This window comes from Colletotrichum tamarilloi (genome assembly GCF_030869305.1).
Source record: "Colletotrichum tamarilloi strain Tom-12 chromosome Unknown Scaffold_9.1, whole genome shotgun sequence".
Lineage (NCBI taxonomy): Eukaryota > Fungi > Ascomycota > Sordariomycetes > Glomerellales > Glomerellaceae > Colletotrichum > Colletotrichum tamarilloi.
The window spans coordinates 918,270-934,597 of record NW_026849392.1 but is presented as its reverse complement, the minus strand read 5'-3'; the positions used below and the strand labels follow the sequence as shown (position 1 = coordinate 934,597).

At 53.5% G+C, this 16,328-nt stretch overlaps 3 protein-coding genes across 3 annotated transcripts; 1 reads left to right on the top strand and 2 right to left on the bottom strand.

The window, feature by feature from the left end:
• Positions 1 to 1,813: 1,813 nt before the first annotated feature.
• CTAM01_04046 (uncharacterized protein) lies at positions 1,814 to 2,415 on the bottom strand (the record flags this gene model as incomplete). Its single annotated transcript, XM_060520076.1, has 2 exons — positions 1,814 to 2,280; positions 2,379 to 2,415. 2 exons carry the CDS (start codon positions 2,413 to 2,415, stop codon positions 1,814 to 1,816), a joined length of 504 nt encoding a protein of 167 aa, XP_060385497.1.
• Positions 2,416 to 6,397: 3,982 nt separating this feature from the next.
• Positions 6,398 to 8,018, top strand: CTAM01_04045 (uncharacterized protein; the record flags this gene model as incomplete). Its single annotated transcript, XM_060520075.1, has 4 exons — positions 6,398 to 6,526; positions 6,628 to 6,697; positions 6,750 to 6,898; positions 6,951 to 8,018. 4 exons carry the CDS (start codon positions 6,398 to 6,400, stop codon positions 8,016 to 8,018), a joined length of 1,416 nt encoding a protein of 471 aa, XP_060385496.1.
• A 2,581-nt stretch (positions 8,019 to 10,599) lies between these two features.
• CTAM01_04044 (uncharacterized protein) lies at positions 10,600 to 13,356 on the bottom strand (the record flags this gene model as incomplete). Its single annotated transcript, XM_060520074.1, has 3 exons — positions 10,600 to 10,668; positions 10,741 to 11,152; positions 11,264 to 13,356. The coding sequence occupies 3 exons, from the start codon at positions 13,354 to 13,356 to the stop codon at positions 10,600 to 10,602; spliced, it is 2,574 nt and encodes an 857-aa protein (XP_060385495.1).
• Positions 13,357 to 16,328: the final 2,972 nt, after the last annotated feature.

Genomic DNA, 16,328 nt, shown 5'->3' with positions numbered 1-16,328 from the left:
TACACGATTAGGGAGGGCCTGCCACTCTTATTTCGATATGTTGTTCCTCCATCATGACTTTTGCAATGCTAGTGAATTGGCCTTTGCCATGAAACTTTGGCACAGGTGTGAGGTTTTTGAGAAGTTCTGGCTTTGTCATGACAGCAATCTGTTCCGAGATGCCGTGCTCTGGTGATAGCTGCAAAACGAGAGGGTGCGTGATCGGACTTGGCACTAGTGTTGGGTAGAGCTTTTTCTCGAGCATTTGTGATAAAACTAAACACTATACAACATGTTTCAAAACTCCGTGAATTTACAATCTCAGAGAGATATCGTTCAATCTATCCAGTACTTTACTCTATACTGGTGCACGAGACACTTGATTGCGTTTCCACGATGATGTATTTTCGTTGTCCCATGCTACTATTATTCTTCTTCCCTGTTTTTCTCCCTCTTCGTTTCCTTTTTTTTTTCATCCTTTCTCTGACTCTTTGAAAGCAGACATTTCACATAGTCGCCGACGTCGTCGTCAAAACGCACGTATACATATAACTCCCGCGACATATCGCGTGGTATATAAACTACACATTCGCCACCCGCTCGGCGCGCGACGCCCGGCGGCGCCCCAACTTACATGGACAAAGAGTGCAACATCGGAGACAAAGCAGAGCAAAGCAAAACAACGCGGCGTACGACGACGACGACGACGACGATACGCGCGATGCGCCCGCCTCTTCCCGTCTACTCTAGGTGATACGCTTCCGGAGTCTCTTTCTCTTATTCTCCTTCCCGTGTAACCGGGAGACCACTGGGAGAGGAAGCACTGGCCAAGGCGGGGGGAAAGTTTTGCCAGCATTTGAGCCACGCCGATCCACGGCCTCGTGTGGAAAAATGTCTCCAAAGAAAGAGGCGACGTAAGGTACTCCCACTCTGCACAGGGATCTTGCTTTTCCAAATTTACAGCAAGCTATCCACGGCATCCACGGCGATCAATCCATAGGTATGCCGATCAACCACCTCACCTATTACAATCCCACCTAAACAGCTTTTCTTTCTCGCCGCAAAAGTCTGGAGCAGGTCTGCTCGCAGGTCTGGAGTATAAGGAATCCACTGTGGTCAAAAAGTCGAGACAACAGACATGCCTGGGCGGCTTTGGCTCCCGCGGCTCGCACTCGCAATTAGACTTGTGCCAAGATCTTGTTTGAGAAACGAAAAGAGATAGAGTCAACCTTCACACCCTCTGGCCACGCATCTTGGAGGAAGTGATGCCTGCCCGCTGGAGGGGTAAGGTACCGTCCGACAACTCTGGCCAAGCCACGATTCATGCCGTCCCGGTCGTCGTCGTCCCAAATGATATCTAATGATAACGAGCGTCGAGCGCCCAGCAAGCAATGGCTGGAGTCCTCCAACGTCATTCACATGGAGAGTGCGCAAGCCACAGCGTGCCGAGGAAAGCGAGCCACACTATCCTGGCATTGCTTGCTTACAGAGGCGGGCCTTTGTCTTGAGACATGGCTTACGAACTCTAAGGCGTGTCGAGAATCTGATTCGCCGTATACCTGCTGGATGACTAGCCGTGAAATCTTGGTTCAGGAAATACTATTAGCTCCGACTCGCCCGATTAGAAACGAAAAGGACAATGACCACAGAAGCTGGAACGCCGTCAGGTCCAACGTGTGTTCCAACGGGGTTTTTGGTTTTAGTGAATGCGTCTACCCTGTGACTGTCACCGGCTAGACGAGAGCTATGGTGCGGTTTAGACGGCCTGATGGTAGCTATTCATTGGATGACGGGCCCAAGATGAACGCGGGGAGGCCTGTTCGTAGTTGAGACTCTAGAGGAGTGCTGGATGGGTCAGCGTTTCATTCGAACGTTGGAGAATATGTCTGACGGGTCGGAGGGCCAGCTGACGGGGATGTACGGGAGAAAGGTGAAACCGTAAGGCGGAGAGAGCGCGGATGGTTGGCTGGCTGGTGAGCCACCACACATGTTGAATGGTGACGGGAGTAGTGTAGACATCGGATGATGGGCACGATAGCACGACAGGCAGCGTTGAGAGGAGGCAGTCAGTATCGAATGGCAAGCAGAAGCGGTATCCCAGCCGGTTGCCGCGTGAGGAGGCATTTGTTGGTTGACTTCCCACATGGAACGGAGCGGGGCGGTCTTTCACCGCATCTCGGGCGGCATCGCGGCGGTGGGGGATAAAACGAGCCGGACTGTAGCGCCGCTGCAGGTCCAAGCCGGTACGGGCAAGGTTCTGCTGCAGGAAGAATGGCAATTGGACGGCGGCGCCTCCAGCACCTGCAACGGGTACATACGCGTGGGTTCGTGTTGGTGATCCTCCATTTTTCAACCCTCTCAAGCCTTTTTTCTTCTTCTCCGTTGAACAGGCGACTAACGGCGTGCCATTGGATGTTCTGAATGGGCTAGCGGCATGGTGCTTGGGCCACAGTTTATGCTGCTATGCCTTTGCCGAGGAAGAGAATTTTCGCAGGATTGAAATGGTCATTGTGATGGTTTGCAGGGAAATACACATTCATGCCATGTGGGACGCGCGAACATGTCGTCGAGCGTACCACCATGTATGCCAACCGCCAAGAATAAAGCGGCTGCCATGAGTAAGGTACAGCCTTGTGTTGAATAGATGCCGTCGTGGGAATAGTACCAAGTATCGATATGTCTCGTCATTTTTTTCTCGAAGGACGCTCTCAATTGCCGACAAGCAACCGATGTACACGTTTTGAAATGTGGAATGTGGGAATCAACACGATTCAGGGTGTGTCGAGTGTCTTCGCCTGATGCGCTTGCGTAGACAATGCCGACTGTGTGAAGACTGAATTGGACATCAACGGGCGATGAGCCATATCCGTCGTCTCCCAGTCAGACATATCTCAGACTTGGTCGTTGCCCCTTGTTTGGAGGTTTCCAGGCTCCCTTGAAAGGGGTCGTCGGCCGATGGAAAGTGAAGAGCAAGGCCTGTTGTGGCTAGGATATGAACTTCCTCCTTCACGGGGACAAAGCGAGATATGCGGCGGACGCAGACTAGGCCGTCAGCGGACCTCGATCCCCGCACAGGGCATACGCCGTGTGTTTTCTAGGGTCGTTTCTAGCGCGACTTTCTACTGCTGTTTGGGCTTGGCTTGGCTTGGGATTGCCGCAATGCCTACGGGCAAAGGAACATGCAACATGCTGGACGAGATAGGCGCGAGCGTGTGTCCCCGGTTCCCCTGGCGTACCTATCGTTGGGTGGACTATCCGCTGGTCTCTGCCATGACCCTTGCCCGCGGTATAGCGTCTGTGTCTCTCTCCCGTGGTCGTTCGCTCGTAGAACACCTACGGCACCGCACCGCATGGCACCGCACCGCACAGCACAGCTCAGCACAGAGACTGAGAGTGAATGGCGGGGCCGACAGGCAGAATATCTGTACAGATGCCTGGCAGACAGACGACGGGCCACGGGTGGCTGGAGTTCAGACGAGAATGGATGCAGAGGGCGGACGCCGGAGTTCCGTACTAGTTCAGGTCTCCTATCTTGAGGTGCAATGAAGAGGAGTTCGTTTTCCTTCGAGATTGGGACGAGACGAGACGAGAAGAGACGAATACGGCGTGGGTTCTCGAGCAAGGCCATATAGGTGGTAAAAAAGAGGATACGGGCAACGAACAGTTGGGAGAGAGGGAAGGTGTTGGATGGTATGTACTGCGAATTGGAGCCGACTGAGAGGGGCAGACCAGGTTACGGTTTAGTAGACGGTAGACGGTAGACCCCAAAACAGAAGTCGACTCCGGTACATGGGAAATTGGTGGGAGATTGGGTTGACGACAGGTACCGGCCTGCCAGGCCGTTCCTGCCCTTGGCCTTGGCAGAGGGAAATCCACCTCGAAAGGTCAGGTTGCTAGGTCCGCCAGAGCTGTCGGTAAGGCAGGGTAAAGGTACCTTCCCTCCACGACAAGTATCTTTGGATGTATGCGTCCATGTACAGAATACCTCCACCTCTTTTGCGTCTAGAACCTCAGTAATCAGGCACTAGTAGCCGTCTTCCCCTTTGTGAGGTGACACGCCATTGCCATCAGCTGGTCTGTGCTTGATTTTGTTGGTGTCGGTGTCCGTTCACGATGCTCAAGCCGGTCAGGTACCTTAGCAAAAAGGGAAGGCAGGGCCAGTTGCTTAATGCTTTCCCTTTCGTAACCGTCTTCCTCAGGTACCCTACTCAACCAGTATTCGGACTTATCCAGATACGTACCACCGATCTGACGGACATTCAGAGATACCTTGTTTCTATCCGTAACCCTTCACCATTCTGTACGGAACAAATATCAGACATGCCGGAGGGAGGCCGGGAGGCAGCTCGGAGCGGCCGTACAGCTCTCATGCCATTTCCAATCTAGACCAATCCAAAGTTGAGCGCTCTGTAGATTGTGCTGCGTTTGATGATCGATATGTTAGGTTGTCGCGAAAGCCCGTTTGTGTTTATGCTCCCAATCTACCAATCTCCCAATCTTCTTCTCCGAGTTGTTCCAAGATTCCGAAAGTCCTCTTCCACTCACCATGTCTTTCGGCGCCGGGCCCCTCGTCCGTTGAAATTAGACATTAGATCCATTCCCTACCCCCTCGACAGACAGCCGCCCACACGTTCGTCGGTCGTGGCTCTTTTTTCCCTCGCTTCCCCCCTTCGACCGTCGTTGCTCACTTTACCAATCCTGGAAACTGGACTTGGGACCTGGACCTTGAACCCAGAACTGATCTGACCCCCCATCGTTCATTGAATGTGAAGTGTGGGCCACGGTGAGCGTTGCAAGGCAGGTTTAGTTATTGAGAGGTTGAGGCGTCGCTTGTAATTTCACCTGGACCGTTGACGACACCGGCTGCACGGAATACGGAGTAGCATCTCACCTTTCTCGATCTATCTCTCCCTCTTTTTCTCTATCTTCCTCTCCTTCTTCTTTCCTTCCCCTTTCCTTCCCTCCTAGTCGCGCTCCTCTTCGCCTCGACAAGCCTCGATCGGAGACGATTCACCGGCACAATCCGACAACGGCGAGATACGACTCAGCCTTCGCACCGCCTCCCTGCTGTCGCCCCCCGAGACAAGACATTCCAACAACAACGGACGAATTAAAGCATTAGATTAGGCAGTCTGCCCACGACAAGAAATTAAATCAGCAGCACCGACAGAGAGGAGAGCCTGCGAATAGAGCAGGACAGGAATAGGTTGATCTCAGCCTAAAGGCAGAAACAGGAACATCCAGATCCTAGGTGAGTAAGAAAACAGGGAGGCTGTGATGAGAGCCCACCCGCTGCTGCACAGCACAAGGCGGCATCCAACAAACGGATGGACGCCTCTGCACAAGCAACACCCGATCGGATTGTCCCCTGCACATTGCACAATGCACCCTTGCCTGGACCATCACCGCCTGTGTCCGTACCCTCATTCTCCCGCCCCCCTTCTCTCTTGCCCTCAGCTTCGGCCTCAGGCCAAGGCTAGGCGATTCGTGTACTGGTCTTGCGCGCGCGCGTGCGTGTGTGTATACTGTGGTGTGGTGCGTGGTGAGTGTTGCTCTGTGTGGGTGTGCGTGTGAGAGAGAGAGAGAGAGACAGAGAGAGACCGGCCCGGCACCGAGCCAACAATTTCGCTGGGCGCTGGCTTGCACAGCACAACAGCAGCAACATGCCTGTGGAGGCACCACCAACGGCACCACCTCAACTCAATATTTTTATTTTGTTTTTATTTCTTTTCTGCTGCAGAGTACCTTACTGTACTCCGTACTGCGTACCCGTACCCAACTCCCTCCCGTCTCCCTCTTCGCTCCATCTGCACTGCACCTCCAGGCTCCGGCACCACCCCAAGTTGCTCCTCAACCAGTTACCTACCACCTCACCTCACTCCGTGCCCAGCGGCTACCTGCCAGTAACAGCCCTGGGAAGCCCCAAGCCCAGCAGCCCAGCCCGGTCCAGCCCATCCTTTTCCCGCCAGCTGCTTCGCACTCCCCGTGCAGTGCATGTGGTCCGGGGGGCGGATTACCCACTGAAATCACTCGTCTGCGGCTGCCATCCGTCCACTTGCCCCAAATTTCCATCCATTCTCTCCCAGTCCTCCCCCATTCATCCTTTCCTTTCCTGAAATCCTCTTCCAAGCAACCACAACCACGCAACCACCCCCTTCCCGTCCTCTCGGCCTGAATTCGCCTCCCCGAAACCAAGTCAGCTCAAATGGGCATCGGGATAACGAGCAGCTAGCTGACCTGCGACCCTCATCGTCCTTTTAGACATATCGTCCATATTTTTTTCCCACCTTCATACAACAACCCCCGATCGACTCCATCAGACCGCCTCGACCGACAACCGACACGATTGAACCGAGCATCCAGGCCCTGCCTTTGCCCCGACACTACGGTCCGTAAGAGGACGTAGGCCTTCGACGCAATGGCTTCCTCATCGAGCAACGTCGTCGGCGTGCACTACCGTGTGGGAAAGAAGATTGGAGAGGGATCTTTCGGTGTCATTTTCGAGGGCACCAACCTCCTGAATAACCAACAGGTCGCCATCAAATTTGTACGTCGCCGACTTCACTCAATCAGATACCGCGTCGTTCAAGGGCGTCGCGGTCGCTCAACATTGCTTCAACATCGTGCTAATATTCTCTCTCGTCGTAGGAGCCGCGTAAAAGCGACGCACCTCAATTGCGAGATGAGTACCGGACGTACAAGATTCTCGTCGGATGCCGTATGTCCATACCACAATCTTTCGCTCGATGGCATTACTGACTCTTTTGAAGCTGGCATCCCCAACGTCTACTACTTCGGACAGGAGGGTCTGCACAACATCCTCGTGATCGACCTTCTTGGTCCCTCCCTTGAGGATCTTTTCGACCACTGCGGCCGAAGGTTCACCATCAAGACCGTCGTCATGGTTGCCAAGCAGATGGTGAGTTACGGCCAGCCTTATCATAATGTAAATCGACTAACGAATGATACAGCTGTCGAGAGTGCAAACCATTCACGAGAAGAACCTCATCTACCGTGACATCAAGCCCGACAACTTCCTGATCGGCAGACCGGGCACCAAAGCCGCCAACGTGATTCACGTTGTCGATTTCGGCATGGCCAAGCAGTACCGCGATCCTAAGACGAAGCAGCACATCCCTTACAGAGAGCGAAAGTCGCTGTCCGGTACCGCCCGATACATGAGTATCAACACCCATCTCGGTCGCGAACAATCCCGCCGTGATGATCTCGAGGCTCTCGGTCACGTCTTTATGTACTTCCTTCGTGGCGGTCTTCCCTGGCAAGGACTGAAGGCTGCAACAAACAAGCAGAAGTACGAGAAGATTGGTGAGAAGAAGCAGACCACCCCTATCAAGGACCTCTGCGAAGGATTCCCCGATGAGTTCAACAAGTACTTGACCTACGTACGGAATCTCGGTTTCGAGGACACCCCCGACTACGACTACCTCCGCGAGCTCTTCACACAGGCCCTGAAGAACACCGGCGAGGTCGAGGACGGCGAGTACGACTGGATGAAGATCTCCAAGGACAACGGGAAGGGATGGGATGCCATGAAGGGCCACAACCCCGGATACCTGCACAACCCAAATGCTCGACCCGGCCCGTCTCAGATGGAGCTTCACAGCGGCCATCGGGGCGGTGCTGCAAACCCCAACAACCCCAACAACCTGACAGTCGGCCGTTTAAACGCCGCGCAACCCCCGCCTCCTTCTCCGATCAAGCAGATGGCGAAGTCGAGAGGTCAACCAAACGCCCCCGGCGCCTTGAACGCGCAACGGGGCTCCGGAGTCGGGGGTCTTCGGGACATGGCCACCCCCACCGGCTCAACTCAGGCCCAGTTTCAGAACAGCAACCGCAACCTCCCCCAGAACGTTCCTCAACAGACACCGATGAACCAGCAGCCGGCCCCTCCTAATGGCCGTCCTACCGAGCCTCAGCCTACAGGCTTCCAGAAGTTCATGAAGGTGCTTTGCTGTGGTATGTATCTCTCTGTGTCTCACCCATCGTCGGACCGTGTCACTAACAATTCCATAGGCTAGAATCTTGGCTTCTGTTTATGTTCGTGTTGCCACAAGGACGGCTAAGACTACACCTCACCACTATATAAATGCCCACTGGACAAACCCAGCCAGATGCCGGATCGATGTTTGAGAAAACCAGGCGGCCACACCTGGTTGACGACTTATCCACCACTCACCAATCCCCTTTGTCCGTCACTCTTCATCTTTTCCGACGAAAACTTATTCATCCTCTGAGCTACACTTTTTTCCCGCATGACGACCACGGAGTAGCATCCAGCGCGCACACTGGCTATTCCGGGATAATGACGAACACACTAGCCTTTCTTTCTGGTTTTCTCTTCATCTGTGCGTCGACGGCGTCTCCGCTTCTGGAGGTCGTCGGGGCATCATAAAATCACTGGCATGGAAATCTCACCTCGGGAATGGGGACCTTCTTTAACTAAGAACTTTCTGTTTCTAAGGAGAGAAACAAAAAACATACAACTTGATAATGTACAGCGCAGCACGGCGCATGGCGGTTGCAGGGGTTTTTAAGCATTGGGTTAGGTTCTGCCGCACGTTTTCGTTAAAGTTGATAATAGGGCTCGCCGTGTCCGGCACAGCTTGAGGCGACTGCGCTGTTGGGGAGAGAGATTGGTGAATGCGAGACGGCGGTTGAGAGATATTTTGGGGAGAGAGTTGTGTGGAGGCCGATAGACAGAAGAGAGACGGAGAGGGATACAATGGACATGAAACTTTACACTACACCACTCAATGACCTCTGCGTTTCCTGATGTGACATGCCACCCTTCCTCGATATGATGATGCAGTTGCCGGAACTGACTCTGATGCGTGTACGATACGAGATGTTCGTTTTGGCCTATCGAGATGAACTAGCGTCATGGCGGAGCACTTTGAATGGCTTCATGCTGCGAAAACAACTTCAACAAGAATGGAAGACTTGTTTGCCTGCTGTTTCCATTGCCAGGGAACAGGAACGTATAAATTCGAATGCCTGTCTCAAGCGTGTTGAGCTATGTTAGCCCCGTTGTTGCTCAGGTCACCAAGTTCACCATATACATACACATGACTGGCGTATTAGATTCTGAGAGGTGGATTTCGAACTGCCTACTTCGCGTGACGAGATCTAATCTAGCGTAGATCAGATACTTGAATCGATCTTTATGAAAATGCAAGCCACTGGGATGGATCATACGAGACTTTGATAGGTAGGCGTGTCCGTGTAGAAGGAGCGTGACGGATGTTGAGATGATGTGTTTGTCGACCTCTTGCAAAGCTGGCATGAGCCGTGGTCCTTGGATGATGTGGTTGATTGATTGAGCTGGCGTAGATGCCGAGACGGAGTTGTATCTGTGTGATATTCTTGACCTGGGAAAGACGGTCAGGGGATGTCTATCCAGTGTGAGAATCGGCCTTGGTGTTCGTTTGAGATAGTATCCGGGATTTGCTCTGCGGTGATGTCCACTAAGTAAGGTACTCGTAAACTCGAGTCTCTCTCGTGGTCTGGGTAGACATCATTCACTACAGATACGCCCATACCAGGCTCCAATCCCTTCTTGCAGGCAACAGTGTGACGACCATGGCCAAAACTTGGCGGCTTCTTCCACATGCTTCGCCAGCAGGAAGGCCACCTCGGGATGCAAGGTCAGTAACTATTCAGACATCAAAAAGCCCCGAAGGACTCCTTCCAACATAGCTACCTTACCTCGTGGAGAGATGTTTGCCACTGGAGGTGTATTCCCTGAGGGATATGTCTTCGGTGCGTGTAAGGGGTGCTGGGTGAGATGAGTGAGAGTTGTGCCTACCTCGGCTCAGCCCAGGATTCTGGACAATTGGCTGTCACATCGGGACTTGCGACCTTGCCTCAACACGAAGAACAACATCATCACACTATCGTCGGCAACGAACAGTGTGGCTGCTACTCTTTTCCACGGTATCAAGGACAGGCTGCGCAACCTCACCTTCGTTGAGAGACACCGCATCCCCCGAATAGAAATGCAGGAGCCAATGACAATCAGACTGGCTAACAATCAAGTGACGCTCGTGCACAAGTACGGCATTATTCGACTCGTGGTAGGAGACATTCTAATAGTAATCTAAGCTATTATTATTAAACGCAGTAATAAGTAGGACCTTCTCCTCGGCAAACAGTAGTATAGACGCGTTAGAGCGGTAGTCGATCATAAGAACGAAACACTATTACTCTAAGGACGGAAGGGTCTCAAGACTGCAGTACCCATCAAGCCCTCACCCAACCTCATAGAGTTCTAGTACCATCAACACTAGTCCTAGGGATAAGCTCTACGAAGATAATATATCGGAGACTAGTAACGATAACAATATTATGGAGGACTTAGAACGTCTCCTCGAAGAGGCGCACCGAGAGGTTACCAAGTCTCGTTACTCTCACTCTCATTCGGGAAACGGGTAGACCCTCGGAGGGACCTGTGCGGCCTTGAATATACGGCTAGAGTTGGAGGATGAAGCCAGTCTCATTTCCCTGGCGATCTATTTCAAGGTCACCTTGCCTGTTGACAGCAGACTATGATCCTCCTCTTCCTGCTAGCATCTCTGTATAAATGACAACAGGGAAAGGATCTTATTCGAGGGACACGTCCATCGCCAGTTCCCCAGCCCGGTCCAGCATCAAGTATTGATCCAACATGCTCTGCGTCAATCGTCAGTTCATAATCTCTCCAGATCGTAATTCTTCAGGGAAGCATCTTCTGTCAAAACTTACCCAGTCCACACTAGCAGGATCGTTCAAAGCATTATCCAACGCCATAAAATCAAACTCGTCACTCTGATACGCCCCCTCTCCAAGGAAACCCTGACCCTGGCCTGGCGTCTGACAACGCAAGCCATCAACATCTCCAAACCCAGAGTGCAGAGCCAACGACTCGCTGAACAGAGCCGGGTCTCGATATGGGCCATCGAAACTACTACTGCCTGTATTCGCTGCCGTCTCAGCCGTTGCCGTCGTGCTCGTGACGTTGTCGGTGTGCTGCTGCTTCCTCTGGCGCGATATGCGCTGGACCATGGCCCGCAGGACCGCCGCCGCGTGCCTTGCGTCCTTGGAGCAGTCTGACCTCCGCGACCAGATCTCGCTTGCTGTCTTGAGGGCCTCCATTTTTCGTTCATAGTCTTCGTCACTTTTCCCCAGTTGTTAGCAAAAATAACTCAGACATCCTCAAGCCCGCTATTCTCCTCGTAACCCCCTTTCCCGCCAAGAAAGGAGCAGCTCCTAAGACGAGAGAACATACCTCGTATCCGTACTCTCATTCAGATCCAAACAAACAACCATGGCAGCAATCATGAAATCATGCAACGTCAGACTACTCAACATGTACCGATCCTCAAATAACCTACCCCCGGGGCTCGCCTCCCGATCAAACTCGGCATGCAAATCCAACACCCGCAGCGCCGCAGCCCTGCAGATCTCCCTCGACGAAGCGAAGCGCGGGTCCCCGTTATAGCACCCCTTTTCCCTGCTTAGGTACCGCCGGTGCAGCACGCACAGCGCCTTACTGTACATCAGCTCCAGCATCAGCCGCTGCATGACCGTATGATTCTGCTCCGTGAAGCCCGTCTCCCGGATCGGCCTCACGCGCAGCACAGCGGGCAGGGCGGCGTGCCAGGCGTGCAAGGTGTCGTTGAGGACTTGGGTTTCGGCGTAGGCGGGCTGCGCGGGGGATAGGGCGTGGCGGATGACGCGCCGAAGGATCCGGCAGAGTTTCGACTTATAGCAGTAGTAGAGCGAAGGCGTGGCTTCCGTCGGCGGGCGAGGCGGCGGCATCGTCGTCGTGTTCTCGTCAAAGTCTTCGTCCGGGTGGTTCTCGGGCCCGACGGCGTCGTTGTCGCCTTCGTGGACGATGGCCGGCATGCCGAGCTGGAAGGACAGCAGGAGGTCAAACGCCTCGCAGTAAAACCAGGCGCGGCGGCGCATCTCGGCGTCAAAGGGGGTGATGGGTACCGAGAGGTGCGAGGGCTCGAGATGGTAGCCGCGGCGCTGGGCCAGGCGTGTGGCGACGCCGAACATGTTCCAGAGGACCGGGTCCATGTCCCTGCTGCCTAGTACGCGGGAGTAGGCGACGAGGAGCGTCGCTTCGACTGAGTAGGGTCTCGCGGCGAGGTAGTTGCCCTTGATGAGGCACTGCACCGCGCGACCCGAATACGCCGAGGCCTCTTTGAGCTTTGCAGGGTTGAGGCCGAGTGCTTCGGCGTTACCCTTACCGCGGACGATGACGGTGGCGTTTGATATTATGGAAAACAAGATACTGATCCAGAGCCAGCTCATCGACTCCGGGTTGGCCCAGAAAGCGGCGTACTCGCGTTGGAAGCGGCCGACGTGGATAAAGGGCACGGCGGTGAACCTAGCGTTGAAGTAGACGCCGAGTAGCTTCTCGAGGTCCTGTCGTGGCGGGAGGCTGTAGAGAACCTCCGGCAGGGAGACGGGCACGACGGCGCCGAAGAGGAAGTCTGGGCCGATGGAGCAGGCGCCACCTTCGGGAGGTTCAGGAGCAACGGTAGGATCCGGCTCAAGGGCCGTTTTGATCTCGCGGATGTGATGGAGGAGAGCGGTCCAGTGCGTTGCGCCGTAGTAGGCGTCGTCTCCGTCGATAGCAATCGGGGCTGGGGAGTCATCGCCGGTGCTGCTGCTTCCGCTCTGGAGTGGTTCCGAGTCCGTCGGTGGTGTCGGCACGGCGTTGACGGTCCCGGTGGACTTGGTGGGGCCGGGTCCTGAGGCCGGTGCCGGGGTGGACTGGGGGCCGTTCCGGTCACGGTCTTTGGATGAATTCATGCCCCTCCGGACGAGGTCCTGGACCATATCCTCCAATTTTCGGAGGCGGAAGTGAACCTCCGGACGCGGCTGCTGTCCCGCTCCGCTCCCACGTCGATGACGAGTAGCTCCATCTGAAGTGACAGCGGCTAGATTCCCGTTTGCACGAGTGGTCGAGGTCGGAGTATTCCCAATGCCTCCACCAGAGGTGACAGGAATAGCATCGCTTCCAGAAACGGTAATAGAACCGGTGCCGGTGACAGCATTAGCGCCGCCTGACGCAGAGGCAGAGACAGAAGCAGATGTAGATGGTGTAGATGCAGATGCAGGTGCAGGTGCAGAAGCAGAAGTAGAAGCTGAGGCAGGGGCAGCAGCCCCAAACTTGCATGCCCCCTCGTCCCCGCGCCTAACACACGCACCGCATGGGAGTGCGCGATCGCATCGTAGCTTCCGCGCGCGGCAGGCTAGGCACGAGACGGGTTGACGGTTGCGCTTTGTCACCCTGCGCTGGCCGTCGGACAGAGACTGAGCACGGAAGACGGACGTGAACTGAGTGATGTCCGACGCGGATGACATGGTTCGTTCCCTCTTCTTTGCGCCGGCCGAGTCGGCTCTGCTACCCTACCCTCGATCTAAGGCACTCTTCCTTCTCTTCACCCCTTTTCTTTGGAATACACCCCCTTGGATAAGATTTTCGGGGTGTGGGGTGATGGCTATGGGCCGGGTGGATGTCCCAGATTCCCGTAGAGTAGCGTGTAGAGGAGTGAGCTTGGGCGAAGTGAGGTAAGACGAGGTCCGAGATGGATTACCGATCTGGGATGCAAGTGATCCGGAGTTTAGCTGCTTGTTTCTCTTGAGGAAGAAGCAGAAAAGAGTATGGAGCAGTACCCGGAAGAGCAATGGAGATGCAAGTTTCCCGGAAACGTGACCAATGTCAGTGAGCAATGGAAGGAGAGCAATCGTCATCACAAGCATAGGAAAGGAGGAGGAGGAACTTTGGAAGGTGCTTGTTAGTCGGGGTTAATCCCCGGCTTTTACGCCTTCCCCTTTTGGAAACATCATATCTCCGGCTCTAATACGTACCTTACCAATTGTAGGCATCCGTAAGCTTCAACTTCCATTGAACATCATCTCATCGACACCACGAACAAGAAAACGAGAGAAATCACCACCGCCGTATGCCACAATATACCGGGATACACCGAAGTTCTTTTTAGAGCTCAGCTTTACAGCTGTCAGAAACGCCGCTTTTCTGCATCGAGCTTGTATACCATTTATAGACGTCCATGTGTCATTGATTACCTTTCGGCACGAGCGACTGCATTCGATGAGCACGTCCATTCTCTTTAACTTCTTTTCTGTAAAGAAGGCAGAAAGCAACGGTAAGCGTCTTCTCTATGACATTGCTCTTTACCCCCTCCTTTACTACACTAGACTACATGAAAGAAGAAACGTCCGAGCGGTTCGGAGAAGCTTTACCGATGAACAATTAAACCGTGAGAACATGCAGAGCCAAGGCAAATCTCGCATCTCTAAGTCGAGTTTACAGCGAAATTAATTAAACCACTGGAACGAACCACGATATGACACAACCCTGTCCCTTGTCCTCTCCCCCTCTTTGGTCTCTCTATCGGGAACGTCCCAACTTTCTTTCCTAAACGCCGAAACATCTACACGAACCTCCTCTCAAACGGACTCTTACGATGATGGAATCAAAACACTCCGCATGCTCTCGTCCGTTCACTCTCTAGTAGTGTGTATGTGTGTGCGTCTCTCCCACCTTGCACATGTTAACCAGACAGGAGACCAAGGAAGAGCTTGATAGAGAGAGCAAGTCAAAATGTTTCTGACTGACAGGGACAGCAGTGCCCAAAGAGACACAGACCTTTTTCTCAAAACTCAATCGTGGTATCTCTCCCCCTTTTTACCTACTATGGTTTATTGTCATACTCTCAACCCCTCCCTACACGCCTCCTCACCCCTCTCCAAAGAAAACGTCCAAACACTTTCCCTCCTCGTTTTCCGCCATCCGTCAAACGCCCTATGCCGTCCAATGAACACATGAACATCAAAATTCAAGCCTCTTGTTAACAACTATGTTTAGCCTGGCACCTCTTACAATGCAGAAACGCCTGGCGTACATGTAAATCCGCCGTTCGCGTGCACCCAAAATCTCACTTTACATACACTTACATACCCGTACAGATTATCCAACACTAGCACACGTATCCGGATCCGAGGATCACTCCAGTGCCCACACATTCTCGTACTTCTTTTCCCATCGATTGCTGGAATGGGATATCATTAGCGCCACTAGCGCTGCATTCCTCACCATGACCGCGGGCCGTACATCGGGGCGGCCGTCTCTCGGACTTCACACGCACGGCCCGAGATATTGAACGCAACCTACACCTAACGCCCTCTGGCACGTAGGAAGAAACAACCGCTAAGGCTGAAATGAATCCCACCGGCATCTGTGCTACTCTGCCCTCAACATGGCATTCGTATCGAAGCGCCTATCCAAGTATTCATCTTACCGCCATGACCCTACTCTAACTCAAAAGTCCTATACACAATGAGTAGCTGGTCTCTGCCTGCTCCGTGATCCCCCATCATCCCATCTTCGTATCGGCAAGGCCGCTCTTTACTCTTGCAGACCTGCTGCACGATCCAAACGCCGTGCTGCTACCCCTGGATCTTGAAACATTTCGATACTACACGCCACTGCGGAAAAGAGCAACGGCATACCTGACCTACGTACCTACTTCTATCCATCATCACTTACACGGCGCGTGCTGGCTGGCGTCTGTGGTCTATCGGACTACTTCATATCCGACCAGTCCCAGTCTTCTACCGCGCCATGACCCCTAATTCTCCACCGTTTTTTTTTTCTTTCGTGATCCCGTCATCCCATCTGTACAGAGAGTATAGGCTGGCCAATGAGGCCAAGGAGAGGCCGAAATTTTCTTGACAAGCTTGAAACATTTTGACGCTGCACGCTACTGTCTCATAGGGCTAGTTTGGCACGTCATGTGCCCGCGTCTATGAGGTGCGGCAGGATCGAGACAGACGGCAGTAGTTGAACTTGCATCTCGATCTCCATCCGCCAGTGGGGCTTATTCACATTGCACAGCACAAGTTGAATAGATTCATCGACGTCATGTCTGGCAACAACTTTCATTTGCCTCATGCAATAAAGCTACCGATCCTATGCCGGACGACATGCCCGACATCTCGTTGCCTAGGCAGCATCAAGATACATACACACAACACACAACGCATCAAATACTGTTTGCCTCCTCTTGTGCACTGACAGCCTTTTGCTGTCAATGTAAAGTAAGCTCGTCCATCCGGCCTCCGTCTCGAGCTACCAGAGCTAAACCCCCACGCAACCGGTGCCTCCTCGTGATTTTCTCTCCAACTAGCTTAGCTAGACCCATGGGGCCTGTTTCCCCATCAAGCCAGCTTCGTGTCAAGGAAACCAATGTATTAGAAAACGCCAGGCTCTTTTTTGGTGGTTCCCTCTCTTGCTCCTTGCGCTTGGCTCC